The sequence below is a fragment of the Panthera leo genome, chromosome A3 (genome assembly GCF_018350215.1).
Source record: "Panthera leo isolate Ple1 chromosome A3, P.leo_Ple1_pat1.1, whole genome shotgun sequence".
Classification (NCBI taxonomy): Eukaryota; Metazoa; Chordata; class Mammalia; order Carnivora; family Felidae; genus Panthera; species Panthera leo.
The window spans coordinates 116,448,424-116,467,951 of NC_056681.1; the positions used below are offsets into that span (position 1 = coordinate 116,448,424).

The following is a 19,528-nucleotide window of genomic DNA, read 5'->3' on the forward strand; positions in this document are numbered from 1 at the left end:
CCAGCAAGAGGCAGGCTGAGAATCCACCCTTCTTCACAGCCCATGCAATTTAAAGAAGATGCCTAGGGGCAACGGGGGATGGGCGAGAGTCTCAGCTCTGGTTAGACGAAAGGTCATCCACTAGCCCAATGGTTCCCTCCTTCCCACTCCTGCAATCTCCAGCCCTCTGCAGATTCTGTTCACAGGAAGAAGGCATTCCCAAGGAATTGAGGCCTCACTGCTGCTGGGCAGAGAGGAGGAAGAAAGTAGGGTCTGAGGGCATGGACCTTCTTAGCACCACTCATTCATACTGGGCAGCCCCTCAATTTACACTGGAGGAAGCAGAGCCAGGGAGGTGAGATGCTTCACCCAACGTGGCTCAGCAAATCTCCAACAGAGCCAGTCAAGAAGCCGGATTGGACCCCGTATTTTGTGCTCTGCTCTGCCCAGCAGACAGCCCACCTTTGGGTCCGCTGCCCCCCGGGCTTAGCCCTCACGGCATGCCCTGACATTTCATGTCCACCCCAGGCGGCAGTTAGCAGCCCTCCCCCCACCATCCCCCACCTGGACAGCACTGCACACACACAGGAGAAATGTCAGCTCTCGACAACAGCAATTCAGAAGCTTCCACCCACACTAAATCCACTTTAAAAAATATCAAATTATTTCCATCATTAAATCCAAAATGCCATAAAACAAATTGCATCTTGGCTATTTATCTGGAAATTTCTCTAGTACTCGTTGCCGGCACCCCTGAGTGCTTTAGCATAAGGAGTGGCTCAAGATGAATTGCCACGTCCACTGGCTGGTTACACAGCAGCATTCAATGGAAATGTGATGTTTTATTGGCCTTGTTTCTAATAAGTGAAAGGAAAGCCATTTTCCCCGAAGATGGGTGGATGTTTGGAGTGTTCTTAGCTGCTGTGCCTGACGAGCCGGCTGGCTGTTCCTGAAGCACTACCCTCTTTATTCAGGGATTCCAGGATCCTGGGCCACAGGGATTTCCTGCACATCCCCAGGGACTCCCAGATGCCTGGGCCCACACCAGGACCACGTGCAGGCCCAGAGTACATCTATATAAAATAACAACAGCCATTTATTCGGTCCCTAACTTGTGACATGCTATCCCAGACACCTGTCTGTACCATCCTCAGTAAAGATGCCTGCAGTGTCTGTATTCCCATCCCACACCTGGAGGTCGGAGAGGTGGAGCACCTCCTCCACGGTCCCCCAGGGGTGTCTGCTGATTCCTGGGGTCACACCCTGTTCTCCAGGATGAATACAGAGAGCTCCATTTAGAGCCGTGCCAGAGGATTTCTGGAGACAAGAAGTGGGACATTAGATGGGAGGAAAGACATGTCCAAAATGGAGAAATGATTTTCCTGCAGATGGACTGGGAGTAAAATCTGAGCCTGGCCTCACACTGTTGTGTTCTCTTCCCATGATACTTCAAAATGGCAACTTCTCAAAAATTTATTTCAAGGGCTCACCGCTGCCTAGAGAATGAAGTCTGGTTGGATTCAAGGCTTCTGGCCATTGTCTGACTGTCCAGTTGTATCTCCTTACCCACTCACATTTACACTTCCTCTGCACTATCTCCCCACCTACGGCCTTGGCCATTCCCCCTTCAGAGTCCAGAGGATCCTAAGGTGGACTTCTCTGAGCCAAAGAGACTCTTTGTGCGTTTCCTCAAATCCGCCCTCCCTCACCTCCTTCTCTCTGGGCTCATGCTGCTCTCTTCCCCTGGAATGCCCTTTCCCCATTCTGTTTTAAATCTCCCTATGCTTGGAGGCCCAACTAAACACCACCTCCTACAGGCAGGCCTCCTTGATCACGTCAGCAACAAAATCACTCTCCCTCCCCCAACTTCCCATGCATTTTCCAGCTAAGCTATCCTGTCGTCCTTCTCTCTACTCCCTAATGACAGTTACTTGTGTATAGATTTTTTTTTTCTCTCTTCAACTCAACTGTAAGCTATTTGAGAGGTCAGACCCCTCAGCCTGTCATTAAGCATAGAAGGTCTGTCTGCTGGGAAGTAGAGAACCTTGGACATAAACCTGAGGTGCTTTTTGTTCCCACAGACAAACCGGTTAATCCAGAAAGTCTGCATTGGAGAGAACAACGTGATAGAAGAAGAAATCCGCGTGAACAGGAGTGTGCATGAGTGGGCAGGAGGGGGCGGAGGAGGGGGCGGAGCCACCTACGTATTTAAGGTAAGGTCGGCTGTGCCAGCTTCCCATGGGTGGTGATGTCCGCGAATCGTGGACCCACCACAGTGGGTTCCCACGACGGCCCTGGGGATGAAACACCTCAGGTGTCCTCAGCCCCATTTAAAGATGAGCAAACCGAGGCCCAGAGGGACATAAGGGTCCCTGTCTGTCCAAGAACCAGCAGGTTCTTCTCTCGCTGATGTCACCAGGCAGGCCCTGCCTCAGAGTTCCAGAGGGTCCCCTGGTGCCCTCCTCTGTCCTAAGGTGGGGTTTCTGACATGATGAAACCCAGGCCAAGGCTTCTTGCTCGGTCCTTCCACCAGGACAGTGATGCCGAGGGCTTAATCTTGAAGTTGTGGAACTCAAAGCCAGAAACCCTGGAGAGCGGGGAGGAAAGTGGGAGCAGAGAGACCCGCTTCTGAGCACCAGCACCCAGCCCTCTGAGGCTAGTGTGAGAAGCTTCAGGAAAAGCCCCATCCCCACCTCCTGGTGTTGGTATATTTATATCTCCCGGCGCTTTGGCTTCTCTGATTGAACCCTGACTGATTCAGGAGCTGGGGGAGGCGGGAAGGGGGATGGGTGAGAGCTAATGGGTGGTGGTAGCATGAGGTCAGACCCCTCAGACCACCGAGATGTCACCCACAGCCCAGCAAGCGCTCAGACACTTTAAACACTGAAGTGGCTCAGAGATCCCCATAGTGGAAGCCCAGCTCTGTTTCTCAGTCTCTGAACATCTCCCCGGGCAGATGAAGGATGGCGTTCCAGTGCCCCTGATCATTGCAGCTGGCGGTGGCGGCAGGGCCTACGGGGCCAAGACAGACACATTCCACCCAGAGAGACTGGAAAATAACTCCTCGGTTCTGGGGCTGAATGGCAATTCCGGAGCCGCAGGTAAGGCACCGCAAGCCCGCCCTTTCCCAGGACGTGACCCCAGGACCGCAAGAGCTTGGGCTCGGCCGGTCGTCATTGCACCTGCATCTTGGTTGCTGGCGCTCGAGAAGCTGGGAGCTCTGGATATTGGTACCAATATCCAGGGAGGAAGGGCATCCCACAGCTCAGGGACCTGGAGTCGTCTTCACTGACCTGGGGTTTGGATTGCGGGCCACTGGGAAAAGGAGACAGGCAGCAGCATTAGGACGGGCAGCCCAGCCTCCCTGAACTTCACCAGATCCAACTAGATGTGAGTGGATGGAAGAAGTATGGGCAGAGTCAGGGCGCACCCCCCCCCCCCCCCCCACCTGGAGGCCCTCTGGTCTGTGCCTCCAGGCCCCGGGCTACCAGATCACACATCCCGCTGGAAAATCTCTTTCTGGAATCGCCACGGTTTGGCAATCCGTGCTCGTTAGTGAGAGCCAGCCACACAGAAATAGGAGACAGACATTGACGCCGTGTCTGAAGAGAAAATGCAGTTCATTTTTGTATTTTCTTTTCTCCACAATCAGACCAAGGATCTCAGAAGGCATATAAGATTTGAGATTAATGAAAACAAGTACTCAAACTTTCCCTACAAGTGAGAAATGGCTAGAAGAGAAGGGAGAGTGGGAGTAGGGCTTGGGTGCTTGGTGAAGACCATCCAGCGATGTTCACAGAGGCAGTTAAGAACTCTCCAAGCACTTCCACATCTGTTGTACGTGTGCTTCTCAGCACCACCCGCAGGGCTTTCCCGTTGTACTATTATTCCCATTTTACAGAAGAATCAATGAGCTCATAGAGTTGGTGGGTTTTTTTTTTCTCCAAATAGCCAAACTGTTTCATACTCAGTCCATTTTTTAAAACACTGCTGTGGTTCATTTGGTTTTTTTTCCTCTTTATGCCGATTGTTTTCTTTTCCACACATTTGCTTAAAAGCTGTAAGATGGAGTGAGGGATTAGAAACCATCTCAGCCGGGAACCCTGCAGGGCGCAAGGGTACAGTGGCAGGTGCAGGGGAGGGAGGGAGGGTGGGCACAGGGGAGGGCGGGCAGACATGGTGCCAGGTCTCATGCCCCCACTTCAGGTCCCTAATGGGGCTGGAGGGCCTTCCCTTAGCCACGAGATGTCAATGGCCCTGAAAGGCCCACATTCTGCCCTCCAGTTGGAGGAAAGGAAGCCAGCACCCTGTAGCTTTCAAAGCTGATTTGCCTGGGGGCTTCAATTCAGCTCTGATTGTCCATTCTAGATTGAGCTTGTTCCTGACCTTGGCCTCCTCTGCTAAAACAAAGCTCCCTCTCTCTAGCATAGTGGTGATCCCCAGCTGCAGCTCCCCCATGTAGACATCCCTCTGCTGCCCCCTCGGGGTCCAGACGAACCTCTGCCACTCATTCTTCCAGACCGCCCTTCCCGGCCAGTTAACCCTCATGGTTCCGCAGACTCAAGCACTGCTGTTTCTCCAGGTCCTTGCTACCACCATCTGCTGGAACAGAAAGGACTTTGGGGTCTTTTGGAGTAGAGTGCCTGTTGAAATATCATACAAAACAACATAAGGGGAGAGAATGGGGGTCCCGGAATCTCAGGGGCCAGCAGAAGAGATTGATTGTAATCAGCCTGTGGCCTTAAGATAAAATTGCATTCAACCTCAGTTCTGTAAATAGCATTTCCTTTGCAAGAGTTCAAAGTAGCCCCCAGGCCTTAGGAAGCCCAGCTCCAATGGTGGCTGTCTTCCCAAGGGTACTGCCCATCCCTTCCCCCAACTCCTCCCCCCCCCACAACCCCATCACCTTTCCTGAGCTTCAGAGCGTGAGGCCCTGTGCACACACGTGTTCACCTCATGCCCAACGATCCCTACACGTCGTGGTTTCTGAAGCATTTTGCACACTCGTTGTCTTCTTTGGTCCAAATATCAACCCAATGAGGCAAGTCTTATTATCCCCAAGTCACAGGTGAGGAAACTGAGGCTCAGAATGGAGAAGTTCTTGCCCAGGAAACAATAAAGCCCATTGGTTTGTCTGGCCTAATCCAGGGTTCCTGCAAAAGAACTTCACTGCGGTGACCCCAGCGGGGCTCTGACAGTTGGCTGCCCAAGGACCGGTGGGTCTCGGTTCTTGTTGGATGGGAAGCACTAATGAAACAAAGTCCCAGCACTTCAGGGGTTGGGGGCCCCATCCCTAACAAAGCACATTCTCCAACTTTTAATCCAAAGGCCTGATGGGAAGCAGGGGTGTGAGGCGTGGTCCCATCTGGATATGTATGTCTGTGGCCAAAGCAGGTCTCACTAGGGCAAAGGGCATGGCTCCTGATCCCTCCCCCCCACCCCGGATTCTGAAGCCCCCAGGCCCCACAGGCCCTGGAGCGGAAGCAGACATCCTCAGAGCATACTGCATCCTGCTTCCTCTGCCAGATCCAGCGGCTGACCTCACCTGGCCAGCATCCTCACTTGGGGTTTTCTCCGTGTCTCCTGCAGGTGGTGGAGGTGGCTGGAATGATAACACTTCCTTGCTCTGGTCTGGAAAATCTTTGCTGGAGGGTGCCACCGGAGGACATTCCTGCCCCCAGGCCATGAAGAAGTGGGGGTGGGAGACAAGAGGGGGTTTCGGAGGGGGTGGAGGGGGGTGCTCCTCAGGTGGAGGAGGCGGAGGATATATAGGTAAAGATGATTCGTGTTCAAGGTGTCACTCCCTCCCCTCTTAGTCATAGGTACTCCCTGTCCTCTCCCTCGCCCTCACCTGCCCCTCCCTCGGCCCACCTCACCTGTGGACTGTGATGTGACTGTGCACGCCTACCTCTCAGCCCCACAGGACCAGCCAGAGGCAGGGTGTTGCCTTCCGAGCCAGCATCCTGCCTCGAGGCTTCAATAGCAACAGCTTCAAGATCTTATGTGTTCTTGAGGCCCCCCCCCCTCCCCCAAAGCCAATGCTAAAGGGGCTTTGATTTCCCCGGGCTGTTCTCTGAGCCACCCCCAGGTCGTGCTGGCACGAGAGCCTTGGAGGCCAGACTCCCCAGCCCCGTGCCTCCCTTTGGATGGCCTGGCCTGAGTCTTCCCTTCCCTGCCCCAGCCCACCAGCTTCCAGAACCCCTCTCCATGCTGATGGGCAGCACCAGCCCAAGCCCTTCAGCCAGCAGCCGGCCACTGGCCCCAGCTCTCCTCCGAGCTTCAGAGCAGAGCAGAATAGCCTTCTGAAGCCGAGAGGCTGGGAGATAGCGGCTCCACCCTCCCCACAGATTAGGACACAATGCATGCATATGCTGTGATGTTCTGTCTGTTTTGCTTTACGCTGTGTGTAAGATGCTCGTGTTAACCAGATGCTCTTCTTTCCCAAACTCTGGGTGGGTGGGAGGAGCCTGAGGGGGGAGCCCAAAGATGACCCAGCCCAGCTGAAAGGAGGGACAGGAGCCTAACGGCACAGGGGCCCATCCCCCCATGCCCACCCCTTACGCGATGGGACTGGAGAGCAACTCCTCAGTGCCACTGCCCTGGCCAGTCCTGGAAGAGGTGCCAAGGGTCTAATCCAGCCTGGGGACGCTAGACCTCTTCTGACTCCTGTTCACATGAACTGCTTCCTAACAGCCCCGTGCAGGGGTGGGGACTCCCTGGTGGGAGCTGGCCTGGACCTGGAGGGAAAGTGGTCCTCACACACAGCATCTACCTGAGCCAAACCCCAAGCACAGCCCCTGTGCCCCGGGCCTCCCTTCCCTCCCCACCGCCCCGCCCCTAGGCCCCTCACCACCCCGAGGCCCATGCATGCCCCGCTGATGTGCAGATGTGTTGAGACTTGGGCCCGAGCCTCTCTGCGTTAAACTCTTCTCTGGTTTGGCACAGGCGGCAACGCGGCCTCAAACAATGACCCCGAGATGGACGGGGAGGACGGGGTTTCCTTCATCAGTCCACTGGGCATCCTGTACACCCCAGCGTTAAAAGGTATCCCCTCTGCCAGGAGGCAGAACCGACCTCCTCGGGCCAGTTCTTCCACCAGATAAAACCTCAGGGCTACTGGCATGAGGCCAACGTACAAAGGCATGATTGTGGGTCCCTTACAGGCAAGTCTTCCTAACACTCATCTCAGCAAGTTTTTCTGGAAGTCAGGATGTGTGGCCCGATATGCACTTGGAGGTGGAAGACTGGCTTCCAGACAGGTGGGACCTAGAAAATGCAGCAGTGATAGTCCCCTTACCTGTGCCAGCCAACCTGAGGGTCATGCACTTGGACCTTCCCATCTTCCTACAAAAACGCAGCCACGTGTCCTCTGAGCTCCATCAGATGCATCAGGGACTTCCCTACACACAGTGGTGCTTCAGTGGCATCAGTGGGACATAGGGACAGGGACCAGAGAACCAGCACCGACCAGCTGGAGATAAAACACGGAGGCCGGGAACAGGGTGCAGCGTGGTCTTTGCTGCCTCCACCTGAGGCTGATCCTCCCTTCTTGTCACCAGTGATGGAGGGCCATGGGGAAGTGAATATTAAGCATTACCTAAACTGCAGCCACTGTGAGGTAGATGAGTGCCACATGGACCCCGAGAGCCACAAGGTCATCTGCTTCTGTGACCATGGGACAGTGCTGGCTGAGGACGGCGTCTCCTGCATTGGTAAGAGGGAGTTGAAGGAGGTGACAGAGAAGGGGCCCAGACTGTGAGCCCATGGCGGCTACCACTGGTTTCCATGATTCTGGAACACCTCAGATGTAGTCTCGTTGGCTTTCTGACCCCCATCTGCCTGCCCCAACACGGGTGCTCTAAGGACTGGGCAAAGGGACCTGTGTGTGAAAGGCAGGTCGTGGCTGATGAAGGAGCCCCAACACATCTAGTGACACCCCTATCCCAGGGTGTGGGCCCTCACGTACTCACCAAGGGGCCATCCTGTCTCCACTGGAACACACCCAGTGCCTGGGCCATCGACACCCCCAGGGCACGCTGTCCCCTCCAGACTTCCAAAGACAGACTCTGTTCCTTTCAATTTCTACCCTGAGGTTTACTACTCGCAAAGCCTTTCAGATGCTGCAGGCGTTTGAAGACAGGGCTCTGTCCTCCTCCTGCAAACCTCCAGGTGAAACAACCCATTTGTTTCCCTCAGTTCACACAGAACAGTTTTGTCTCCTCCCCATCCTGTGTCCCGTGTCTGCAGGCGTTCCGATACCAATGTCCTTTTGAGATGTAGTGCCCAGGACCAGGCAGGATGTCCCAGAGTGGCCTGTGCCAGTGTGCACCCGGACCCCGCTTCTGCACTCGGGGCCCAGTGCTTGCGGAACTACAGGCAGTGATTGAGCCTCCAAGTGTTACTGACGGTCACCCTCAGTTCCTGGGTCATACCGAGTCTGTGGTCCCCTAAGTGCTCTGAATCTCCTCTATAGCCACTATTGGCTCGCCTTCCCACCCTCATCCTGTCCTTGTGCAGTTGATGCTTAGGATCGATGTCCAGAATTTGATATTTATCCCTGTCACATGTTCCCTCCAGCCAAAAGCTACTGTTGAAAGTTGTAAACCAGATTGACCCCACTTCCTGCCCCTGCTCTCTGCAAACAAAGGCCCCCAAGGTGGAGGAGGAGCGGGTGGCACTTGTCCTGGCTGGGGAGGGCATTTCTCTCTTGGAGCTAGCTCGTAGGACAATCAGCATTGTCACTGGTGCCCCATGGGATCCTGTCTTGCAGTGTCCCCCACACCTGAGCCCCACCTGCCGCTCTCGCTGGTCCTCTCTGTCGTGACCTCAGCCCTTGTGGCGGCCCTGGTCTTGGCTTTCTCCGGCATCATGATTGGTGAGTATGCCAGAGTCCCGGGGCTTCCAAGGGGGTGGGAGGTGGCAGGAAGGCAGATCTGGCAGAACGGAACAGCATTTCAGGCTTTGCCGTGGATGCCAAGGTATCACTCTGGGTGGGTGGTGATTAGAGCAGCCCAGGCCAGGCCAAAAACCGAAGCCCCCTCTCCCAGCCCCCTGGCTCCCTAGAGGAACTGCTGATGCCACACCTCGACCCCCTGTAAGGCCTCCTGGCTGCTCTAGGAGAGGTGGGGAGGCACTCTGCAGAGGGGACACAGTAGCCAAAGCTCACCCCCACCCCCAGAGTTCATTTTCAGCTGTCATCAGACATGGGCTTCAGTGGTCACGTGGCTTGGCTCACTCCCCAGGGACCACCGCCAGCCCCACCATTCCCCATCTCAAGCAGACAATGCAAAGTTGCTTTCTAAGTGTTTCTGTTACGCCTGTGAGCCAAGGTGAGCTGATAGGCAGGTCTCAGAGGGCTCAGTGCGGTCCAGCCAGGTTCTTACTCTGGCAATGCCCAGGGCAGGTGGGTAGGTACACGAAGGAAGGCAGAGGGGAAGATCCGCACAGGCAACACTTTTAGACCCTTCACAGTGGGCGGTGGGGGTTGGGGGTGGTCAGGGAGATGGCAACATGTGTTATTCCCAAATGATGCCATCCTTCAAAGGGACAGGATAAGGAGAGCTAACACTTGTACACATCCTACGTGCCAGGCGATTTACACATTTTAGTTCACCCAATCCTCACTTAAGCCTACGATCACGGTTGGTGCATTTCATAGAGGAGGGGACTGAGCACACAGCAGCTGACCCACTTGCCCTGGCCTGTAACAGATGGGGCCGAGCTTTAGAAACAGAATCCACCCTGGGCATCTCAGTTTTGTTCTGCCTCCAGTGAACTTTGCCCTACAGGATGTTCTCACATATAGCAATAGCAGGGGTAATGGTCACGTGCACTGGTAGAGCTCTTTAAAATTTTTCAAAACCATTTTCTGTTGGTGAATTCACTTCATTATAACCTCCCGAGGGGGTGGGGGGGTGGGGAGCGTAGGGGACAGGCAGGAGTTACTGTCCCTGCTGACAGAGAAGGGGGCTGAGGTCCAGAGAGGTCACATGACCTCACACTGTTCCTCAGCTTGTAAGTGATAAAGGTGGAATTAGAATGCAGGTCCTCAGGCACCAGCGAGAGACCTCCTCACTCTGTGGCAGTTCTCCCCGTGGCTGGGCAGTTTCCAGCTACGGGAAGCATAAGTGATCAAGAGACCCAGATGCACTCTCAAGTCCACAGCCATGTTTGTCCCACCCAGCAACAGGGCTTAGCAGAGATTCTAAGGCAGGCCCATTTCTGGGAGACACAGGACCCCTCTGATGGCTGACTTTGGCTCCAGACCTTTCAGCGGTCTTGCCGAAACCTCTTTAGACTGTGTAGCTGTCCAGGTCTTTACTCACCCTTCCCTCAAGCTCCCACACTTGGGGTCAGTGCCTGATGGCTCTCTCAGCCTTCTCTCCCCTCTTGCTCTCAGCCATTTCCCCTAATGAAATCCTTGCATGTTTAATCCCACCTTGGGTCTGCTTCTCAGAGGACCTCCAACGAATGGGTTTCTGCCCCTGCGTGACACATTAAAACCTTTCCCTTTATATGATTTCAAACTTTACACTAACTTTAAGTGACCTGTCAGTTAAGGGACGCTTTCATATCCATAATCATTTTGTTAGTGTTACTAAGTGCGATGGAAATGTTTAGGTCCCAGAGGAGGAGATGGAGATCCAGGAAGGCTTCCTGGAGGAGGTGGCCTGAGCTAGGCTTCAAGGGCCAGGCTGCCTGGTCCAGGCCACGTTGCAGCCGACCTTCGTCTGTCTGCAGTGTACCGCCGGAAGCACCAGGAGCTGCGAGCCATGCAGATGGAGCTTCAGAGCCCTGAGTACAAGCTAAGCAAGCTTTGCACCTCGACCATCATGACTGACTACAACCCCAACTACTGCTTTGCCGGCAAGACCTCCTCCATCAGTGACCTGAAGGAGGTGCCTCGGAAGAACATCACCCTCATCCGGTGAGTGCCCCACCACTGTCCTCCGGGGTGGTGGGGTGGGGGAGTTCTAGGGGGCTGGATGTCATCCCTGCACCACGGATCTTTCTAGGCACAAGAGGCCAGCAAAGCAACCCCTCGGGGCATTTCCAGCCCTCCCAGAGGGAGAAGGGTTAATGTTTAGGGCCATTTGAGGAGGTATTTAATTGTTTCACATCCTATACATTCATGGCATTTGTACAATGAGAAGACAAGACAGGAGGGAATCAGGGCGTTCCTCAGAATCCACCGAAGCGCTCCTTCCCGAGCCTTCTGTGTCCCTCCCTCCTCTAGGGGAGCACCGTGCCCCTCCTCTGAGCTTCCAGAGCATGCCATGCCTTCCCCCATCATTCACTGAGCTCGCTTTACAGGAGTGTCTGCCCGTGACCTGTCCCTCCCCAGGGATCAAGAGCCTCTCCCCAGGCAGAGCATGTCTTAGTCATTTTTATGACCCTGGCAAATATCAAAAACTCAGTCTTCATTGAGTGAATGGACATTCAACCAGTGTTCTGAATCCTGTTGGAACCTTTCTTGCCAGTTTTCAGATAAAGCAGTAGGAGGCCTGGGATGGTACGGCAAAGCCAGGTCGAGGGTGTTACTCTTAAGCGTGTACGTGACCCCTGCCTCTTGTGTGCCTCTTTCTCATGACCCACCCCCCTGCCTCATCTTGCCTTTTCCTTTGCACAGGGGTCTGGGCCATGGTGCGTTTGGGGAGGTGTATGAAGGTCAGGTGTCTGGAGTGCCCAGTGACCCAAGCCCCCTGCAAGTAGCTGTAAAGGTAAGAGGCAGGCTCCATCACGGGCCTGACCTTGACCAGCAGTCTCTGTGGGCCTCAGCTCTCGCCTGACAGCCTCTCACCCCTGCTGCTCACAGCCTTCTCCCCCTTTCCACCCTCCCCTTCTGTGTCCAGACGCTGCCTGAGGTGTGTTCTGAACAGGATGAACTGGATTTCCTCATGGAAGCCTTGATTATCAGGTAAAGCCACAGAGAGATGCCCCCATCCCTGTTAGACGTTCCTGTCTAACTGTCTCCAAGGGAAACAGCACTGTCCTCCAGCATCCCCTTCCTCTCCACCAGGGGACTCCCTAAAATTCTTGGCACATCTTACCAGAGCCCCAGGTGGTTGTCTGAGGAAAAAAACCTCTGTGGCCTAATAATTCAATAGATATCCCTCTGCCTTCACCTAGCACCCCTGTGTCATCTGTTGGGTTTTTCCCCCTTTTTCTTAATAGAGCATGCTAGTTTTTGACAGTGGAAGATACATTTTCCCTGCAAGTAAGCCTTCCACAAGGCCCTTCACCAATCCCAGCTCTTAGATCTTATGTAAAGGAAGTGCGTCCCTAACATGAGGGAGGGCACCACACCCTGTTGCACACCGGGCTTGCACCCTTCAACATGTGGCTCTGGGGCCCCTCGCTGGGAATCTAAGTGCCCAGAGCTCCAGAGGGCATGCGTTCTGACAGAAGATGGCCTTAACAAGGATGCAGGTATTTGACCTTGAGATCTGGCCACGCTCATGGCCTCCTGTTACAATGGAGAGCCTCAAACATCCTGACACATTGGGGTGACCTGGGCCCCCCCACCGGGCGAAAGTGGTAGGGGAACAAGGCCAGGGCAGTATGCGATGTGCCTGGAGCCACAGGAGGACGCCACGAGCAGGCTCAGCACCTTGCTTAAAAACTAGCATACTTTGTGATTACACATGTAATCCATGATTATTGAATATAGCTCGGAGAGTATAAGATTATATGGAAGGAGACCCAAATCATTCCATCTCACTGTTGCTGATAACCCATCACTGCTATATTTCAGTGTACAGCCGGGTGTGTGCTTCAGCTCTGCGTGCAGTTCCCACGCGGGGTTCACCAGCCCCACGGCCCCATGTGTCCTAACAGGACCACATTAACAAGAAAACCCAGGGGCACCTGGGTGGCTCAGTCGGTTAAGCTTCTGATTTTGGCTCAGGTCATGATCTTGCGGTTTGTGGGTCTGAGCCCCATGTCGGTCTCTGTGCTGACAGCTCAGAGCCTGAAGCCAACTTCAGATTCTGTGTTTCCCTTTCTCTCTGTCCCTCCCCTGCTCGCTCTCTCTCTCTCTCTCTCTCTCTCTTTCTCTCAAAAATAAATAAAACATTTAAAAATTTTTTTTCATAAATAAATTTAAAAAAGAAAGAAAGAAAACCCAAATCTTGGGACCTCTTGGCCAGACTTAGCACCTCCCCATGAGCACCCAAGGGGGATGCACATGGCCTTCCTCCTCGCTCTCCTTCACATGCGGTCACATGGCAGGGATCGCTCAGTCCCTGAAGGAAGCAGCTTCTTCAGCTTCTCTGCCTAGGGCTTTCTCGAACAACTCACACGTGAATCCTAGCGAGCAGCCCATGCACCAATGTCCAAGACACTGGCTGCTCCCTTGTTCCCCCACCCACCCTACTTCCTTCCTGAGCACCTCTCCAGCCTCCAACCCAACACTCCCATGCGGACTGAACTCCCACCCCGCCCGCTCCCTGGTTCTTCCACCTGCTCAAGGGTGACACTCTCCCCAGCCTCAGCTCATGCTACCCACATTTACAGAATGCACTCACATAATGCAGCTGCTGAAAACATGACTTTGTATCCTGCTTTTCCCACTTAAGATTTTCCCAGACTCAGCTCCGTTAAATTTGGTTACCCCCCCTCCTCTGCTCTGCAGCAAATTCAACCACCAGAACATCGTGCGCTGTATTGGGGTGAGTCTGCAAGCCCTGCCCCGATTTATCCTGCTGGAGCTCATGGCGGGAGGAGACCTCAAGTCCTTCCTCCGGGAGACCCGTCCTCGCCCGGTGAGTGAGAACTGGTCTTTTAGTGGTTGTACCAGGGAATGGAGCAGAGGGTGGAAACAGCAGGAGTGGACAGCCTGAGAAGCAACATACTCAGTGGGACCGAGGGAGTTGATCTCTGGGCTTGGATCTGGGGGAATGGCCAGGAGAGATTGGACAGAATGTGGACGATGGCTGAGGCCACCCCTGGGGAACTTGCGCAAGGCTTGTGCAATGGGTCCTCTAGCCTGAATCCATTTTTGTGACCTGTTGACTCTGGAAAACCAAACCAGGGACACGCACAGAGGGGGACTTTCATGCCAGCCATGTCATTAACTCAACTGATTTGGGGCAGATCATTCTACATCTACTCATTCTGAATCCCACTATCCTCATCACTTAAGTGGGGACATCCTGACCTTGTAGTTTTACTGTCAAAATAAAATACTTATAAAGTATATTGTGAAATATTTATGAAGGTTCTGCATGTGTGTCATGATTAAGTGGCTGGAGCTTGTAGGTGAGGAAACCTAGATGGACCCCAGGAATGCCATATCCTAGCCCCGCTTGGCCATTAGACAGCGATGTGGCTTCGGACTGTGAACCCCCTAACCTCAGTATCTGCAGGGTGAAATCCAAGGGCTGGACTAGAACATCTCGGAGGTGGGTTCTAAATTAGAAGATGTAGCACACTGGGCACACTCAGAGTCCAGCTGCCCACTCCTGTCCCTGCCAGGGCCTTCAGGAGGCCCTGAGCACCAGGAACTGGAGCAGACCAGACCCCTGAGTTAGGACCCAGCTTCCTCAAGTTGCCGCTGGACCATGAAGACCACAGGGAAGACTTGTATCCTCCCCACTCCCAGGAAAGCAGAGAAAGACGACAGCCACCTTGCTACGAAAAGCCCAGAGTTGAACACTGTGTTCTCAGGTACTCAAACTGGAGGCGGAAACCTTGCAAGTTCACACCTGCTCTAACCCCCACCGACAGTCAGGCTGCATCTAGAAAACCTTTGCCCTGGCAGCCTCCCCATACCGTTCCTGTAAGCCTCTGGGTGACCTGTCTCAGCATCTAAGAAGAATCAGGTCTAACTCCCTGAAAAGATGAGTGTGTGCACCTGAGCACACCTGGTGGGAGAAAGTGGGGGGGGGGGGGAGGGAGACCAACCCCCATCTCATAAAAATCCTCATCAGCACTGTCTTCATCTTCCTCATGGTTACCACGTTTCTAAAAAAAAAAAAAAAAAAAAAAAACCCTATGAAGTAGACGGTGTAGATCTCAGCTTAATTTTACAGATGAGAAAACTGTGGCTCACAGAAGCTATGTGACTTGCTGAGGCCACACAGGAAGTGGAAGAGTTGAGACTAGAACTCAGGACTTGTGACTGGCTCCCCATTCAGTGCTCTCTCCAGCCTATTATGCCGTTCATCTCAGTGCTCCTCTTTGGGAAGCCATGGAGCCAAGATGAGCTCAGGTCGTTGACAGCCAATACCCCCAGCTATGCAGACGTCTGTGCCAGGGTCTGGACACCAGCCTCAAAGGCTTTCCACCACCACTCAGGAAGGCAGAGCCTTCAAGTCCTGTGCTCTGAGATTCTCAGCAATGCTTTTGGCAGAGGTCAAATAGGGCCACGAAACATCACGCTCTGGAAAGAGGCTTAGTTCTGATTTTCCTACTGGACATTCCTGAGGCTTGAGGATAAGGAGGTATTGTGCATGCAAAGGACAGATGTCCTTGTAAAGGGGATCTGGGACCCCATCACTTGGCAAGCCCAAGGACGTCAGGGATGGGGAGCTTCTATGTCTCTTGCAGGCAAAGGCATCTGTCTCTCTTTTGATGGTAATGATGATTTGAATATCGTCCCAAAGAGCAAAGCTGCAGTTCATGGGCACCTCCCACCGCTTCCTACCCCCAAGGAAGCTCAGAGCAAGGAACCTGGTGCCAAGTTGTGACCTCTAACTGCAGGCACTGCCAAGGGGATGCCCAAAGCCAGAAGAGGGTCGACTCTAGTTGGGAGAGCTGCTTCTGAGGGTCAGGGTCCCACTCACCAAATCCACTCTTTTAACCCTTGACCCCACTCTTCCTTCATGTGGCTCTCCTTGGCAGCCATGCCCCCAAGCCTTTGAAGCACCCCAATCATCCTGCTCCTCACCTTCATACACACCCACCCATCCCAGGCGAGCTGGTCCCTCCTGAGATGCCTGCCCACGAGAGGTGATTTAAATGTTGGGCTAGAGCCCTCCAGGGTGAGCCCATGCACGTGTTCCTGGCAGCAACTTCCTAGGGGTTGGGGAGATTTGCTGGGCATTGTTACGGATTCTCAGAGCCACAAAATCCAACTGAGCAGAGTAAGGATCAGGTTGACTGTGAGAAAGGGACATGCGTTGTAGTGGACAGAGGGGGCCAAATATCAGTAAGCCCTGTACATGACGAAGAAGGGAAGGATTGGCTAATGGGCAGCACAGCTGCAGAAATACACACCCCGAAAGATGGTGGGTTGAGTTGCCACACTTGATGGATTCAAAGGCCTGAGTTACACCTGATTCATTTGTTTGAGCCCCCGAGACTCTCGGGGCTTACCCGATGACCTGCCGTTTGAGGCGCTTGGCCGGGCATCCAGAATCAGACAAGGTCTTGGTCCTGTCTTCCTGCCATCCCTGGGGTTCAGCAGTTCCATAGACTCTTAGGATTGAAGCACCTCAGAGATGGCCCGAGGGACTCCGGCTTCAGATGGACATGAAGTGATGGAACAGATGTACAGACACAGTAGGACAGAACGGATACCCTGGAAACAACCATGTCTGTCATGGAAACAGAATGCATGGGTACAGATGAAAACCTCATTTGGTCCCAGGACCCTGTTTAATGTCAAAATAATTTTACAGGACCAATCTTTATTCAACAAATATTTATTGAGAGTTTAATATATGCCAGATATGGGCTAATAGCTGTCCTTTGGTATCCATTGGTTTAATCAATAACAAGAGAAGCCATTAAGGATTCAGTAATCTCTCAATTAAAGGTGGCAGTCCAGTAACCACAATAGCGTCTGTGCCTGTCCGGAACATGGTGATGCCTCTGGTAATGGCTCTAGAGAATATGCTCAGTACATGGGAGGAGGCTCCCGGAGGTCACAGAACACAGGTGAGAACCTCTGCTTTGGGCTAATGTCCAGGTGTAAATCTTTGGCTCTGGTGTTGCCATACCGCTGCTGGCTCCAAAATGCTTGAAGGGGCAAGCAGGTGCCAGTGAAGAGTTGGCCACATCAGTGAATCCGTGAAAACAACAACAACAAAAACAAAAACCTGATTCCAGCTCCTTCTTTGTCCAGGATAGATACAAATGCCATTGGACATCCCAGCTATGCTCTGCATTGCTAGTTTCATCATCAGTTTTGGCACAACATCTACACCTCCCCCCAAGTCCCCCCGACACACACACACACACACGCGCACACACACGCACGCACGCACACACATGCACGCACACACACACACATAGGTTGCCAACTATCTGCTTCTGTGCAGACTGATTACTGGAGCAGTTAATTTGCTCTGAGCAGCCAAGACAGGGAGTTCAGATAAACCTGGCCCATGGGTTAAAGCCTGGGAAGATTTAGTCCCTGCAGCCTGCCAGGCATTTAAGACATCAATGGTCCTGGCATCCTGAGTGATGGGGGCTAAGACACAAAGAGACTTGGGGGAAGCTATGACCGGTCCTCTTTTATAGGAACAGAACATTTTCCTGAAGAGAAAGAAGATATTTCTAATACTGCAGCAAAATGGATTAATAGTTCCCTTGGAAATGTATTACTTTTTCCCCCCAGGAAATGGGGACTGTCTCTCTCACAGTGCCCAGTAGTTCTGATCCTAACAAGGCTCCTAAGAGAAGCCAAACACAAGGACCGTTTCCCGAGACCCCCAGTCCCCTCCGTGTAGTAACCCCACCATAACTGCAGATGCCTTTATGAGGGATTCACTCTGTGCCTCTTGCTGTGGGTTCTTAATACCATCTAGTGAAGGTGATAGTGTCGTGCCTCTTTCTCAGACAGGAACACTGGCTTTGAGACAGACAAAGCAATTAGTCCCAGGTCACACAGCCAGTAGGGCACAAGCAGGGATGAAGCCCAGTTCAGCTCGACTGAAATAAGTTGCTCACGGCATTTGTGTGCTGTATTCTGATTCAGTTGGGTACTCTGCACTGTGTCCATGCACACTCCATCCCTTCCCTGACGCATGCTCCTACAATCCTGCCTCCCCCAACCCAGATCCTCAAAGCCCAGCTCAGGGCAGTTTTGGCTCCTTCCTATTGGCTGTGTGACCTGGAGTAAGTCACTCAGCCTCTCTGAGCTCTCAGCCTTCTCCTCTTTAATGCGGAGATACCCTCTCTTGCCTACCACCACACAGGATGTTGCGTCAAAGGGCGTCAAGTGCGTGGACTTGCTGTATTGCACATAAGGCATTGCCTGATGTGCCATGGGCAGAGGGTATTCCCCTCCCTGCCGTCTCCCCCAGAACTGAAGCATGCCCTAGAGAAGCACAACCCTTCCCTGCCTCCCCTAGACCCATACTATTGCTCCAAGGAGTCCTGCGGAAGCCCTGATCTGTGGCAAAGAAAATCCCAGCCAGCATCTGGGTAAATCATAGACCGCTGTGATCGGCCAACCTACCCCCCGATATTCATCGAGCCACTGCGGTGTCCCGAGCATCGTGCTGCGTACCGTGGAAGTGGATGCTGAAATCCCTGTCTTGGGGCCCTCAAAGTTTACTTGGGGACATGGTCGAATAAACAGAACAGCAAAGTGAATGTGACACTGCATGACAACATGCTGCTGCAGACTTCGTGGATTTAGGAATTAAAAGAGACACCATGATGGGAATTCGACCTTCAGAAAAGACTTCTGGGTGCTCAGCAAGGCTGTCCGGGAAGCGGAGACGAGCTCACCCCCGGGGGTGGGATGACGTCTTTTTGTGCACAAAAGACTCCATACCGAAGAGCTTGAGATCGCCCTTCAACTGCCCAGCATTTCCTGCAAGCTTGTCCTTTTCAATCCACTTTAGGTCCAGATCTTCTTGGAGAAGATTAGTTTTTTTTTAATACTTTTAAACATTTCAATAGAGCATTTTAAAAACATTAGCTCCCTTGATTTCCTCACAGGTTTGTTTATAAGCTGGGGGGACTCGAAGGTGGGTGAAGATTGAGGTGGAAGTTTGCAGACTACATGAACAGGGGAACCCGCCCCATCCTGGGCTGCTGCAGCTGAGGGCGCTCAGCCCTGGTGGCGCACTGCACTGACCTGGGGGGGAGGGGGTGCTGTGAAGGCTGCAAACGCTACACCCACCCAGGGAGGCTGATTCATTGGTCTGGGGTGAGGCCCCGGCATCTGTGTTTGTTTAAAGCCGCCAGGTGCTATCTGATGTGCGGCCAGGCTGAGACCCAGCTGGGCAGCGTGTCCGTCTTTGCTCCCTGCCAGCACCTGAAGCCCATATTTCAGATCTTCTCTCCCCACGAATCTCTTGGCAGTGGATCGCTTCTGTCTCCCCACAGAACCAGCCCTCCTCCCTGGCCATGCTGGACCTTCTGCACGTGGCTCGGGACATCGCCTGTGGCTGTCAGTATTTGGAGGAAAATCACTTCATCCACCGGTGAGTCAAAGTGACCTCGGTCTTCCCTCTGCCTTCTTTCCGTATGCTTCCCTACGTGTCTCAAGGGCCCAGATCCCCCACTTCAGAGTAGACTGGTGGGTGTCTCTCCAGACTTGTTCAGATGACTCAGAATCGTCTTTTTTTTTTTAAACATTTTTTTAAAGTTT

General features: G+C 53.3%; 1 protein-coding gene and 1 long non-coding RNA gene across 6 annotated transcripts in view; one reads left to right on the forward strand and one right to left on the reverse strand.

Annotated features, from left to right (window-relative positions):
* ALK (ALK receptor tyrosine kinase) overlaps nucleotides 1–19,528 on the forward strand; it is a 668,845-nt gene that overhangs the window by 628,007 nt on the left and 21,310 nt on the right. The window contains exons 14-24 of one of the 3 annotated variants that reach the window (XM_042933341.1): nucleotides 2,061–2,192; nucleotides 2,936–3,080; nucleotides 5,569–5,751; nucleotides 6,925–7,023; nucleotides 7,539–7,691; nucleotides 8,750–8,854; nucleotides 10,720–10,906; nucleotides 11,609–11,699; nucleotides 11,832–11,896; nucleotides 13,613–13,742; nucleotides 19,264–19,361. In XM_042933341.1, the coding sequence (XP_042789275.1) occupies nucleotides 2,061–2,192; nucleotides 2,936–3,080; nucleotides 5,569–5,751; nucleotides 6,925–7,023; nucleotides 7,539–7,691; nucleotides 8,750–8,854; nucleotides 10,720–10,906; nucleotides 11,609–11,699; nucleotides 11,832–11,896; nucleotides 13,613–13,742; nucleotides 19,264–19,361 (1,388 nt within the window). Of the gene's footprint in view, nucleotides 1–2,060; nucleotides 2,193–2,935; nucleotides 3,081–5,568; nucleotides 5,752–6,295; nucleotides 6,382–6,924; nucleotides 7,024–7,114; nucleotides 7,239–7,538; nucleotides 7,692–8,749; nucleotides 8,855–10,719; nucleotides 10,907–11,608; nucleotides 11,700–11,831; nucleotides 11,897–13,612; nucleotides 13,743–19,263; nucleotides 19,362–19,528 lie in introns of those variants that run through there. The other 2 variants (XM_042933342.1, XM_042933343.1) reach the window with 2 other exon arrangements.
* Nucleotides 3,581–7,532, reverse strand: LOC122216467. Of its 3 annotated transcripts, none has more exons than XR_006200918.1 (4): nucleotides 5,525–5,667; nucleotides 4,886–5,132; nucleotides 4,478–4,622; nucleotides 3,581–4,037 (listed from the first exon to the last, which is right to left on the reverse strand). It is a non-coding gene; the product is annotated as an uncharacterized LOC122216467 (long non-coding RNA). The 3 variants fall into 3 exon arrangements; XR_006200919.1 differs by lacking the exon at nucleotides 3,581–4,037 and adding an exon at nucleotides 7,277–7,532 and having other exon boundaries at nucleotides 4,106–4,622; nucleotides 5,525–5,650; XR_006200920.1 differs by lacking the exon at nucleotides 3,581–4,037 and having other exon boundaries at nucleotides 4,107–4,578.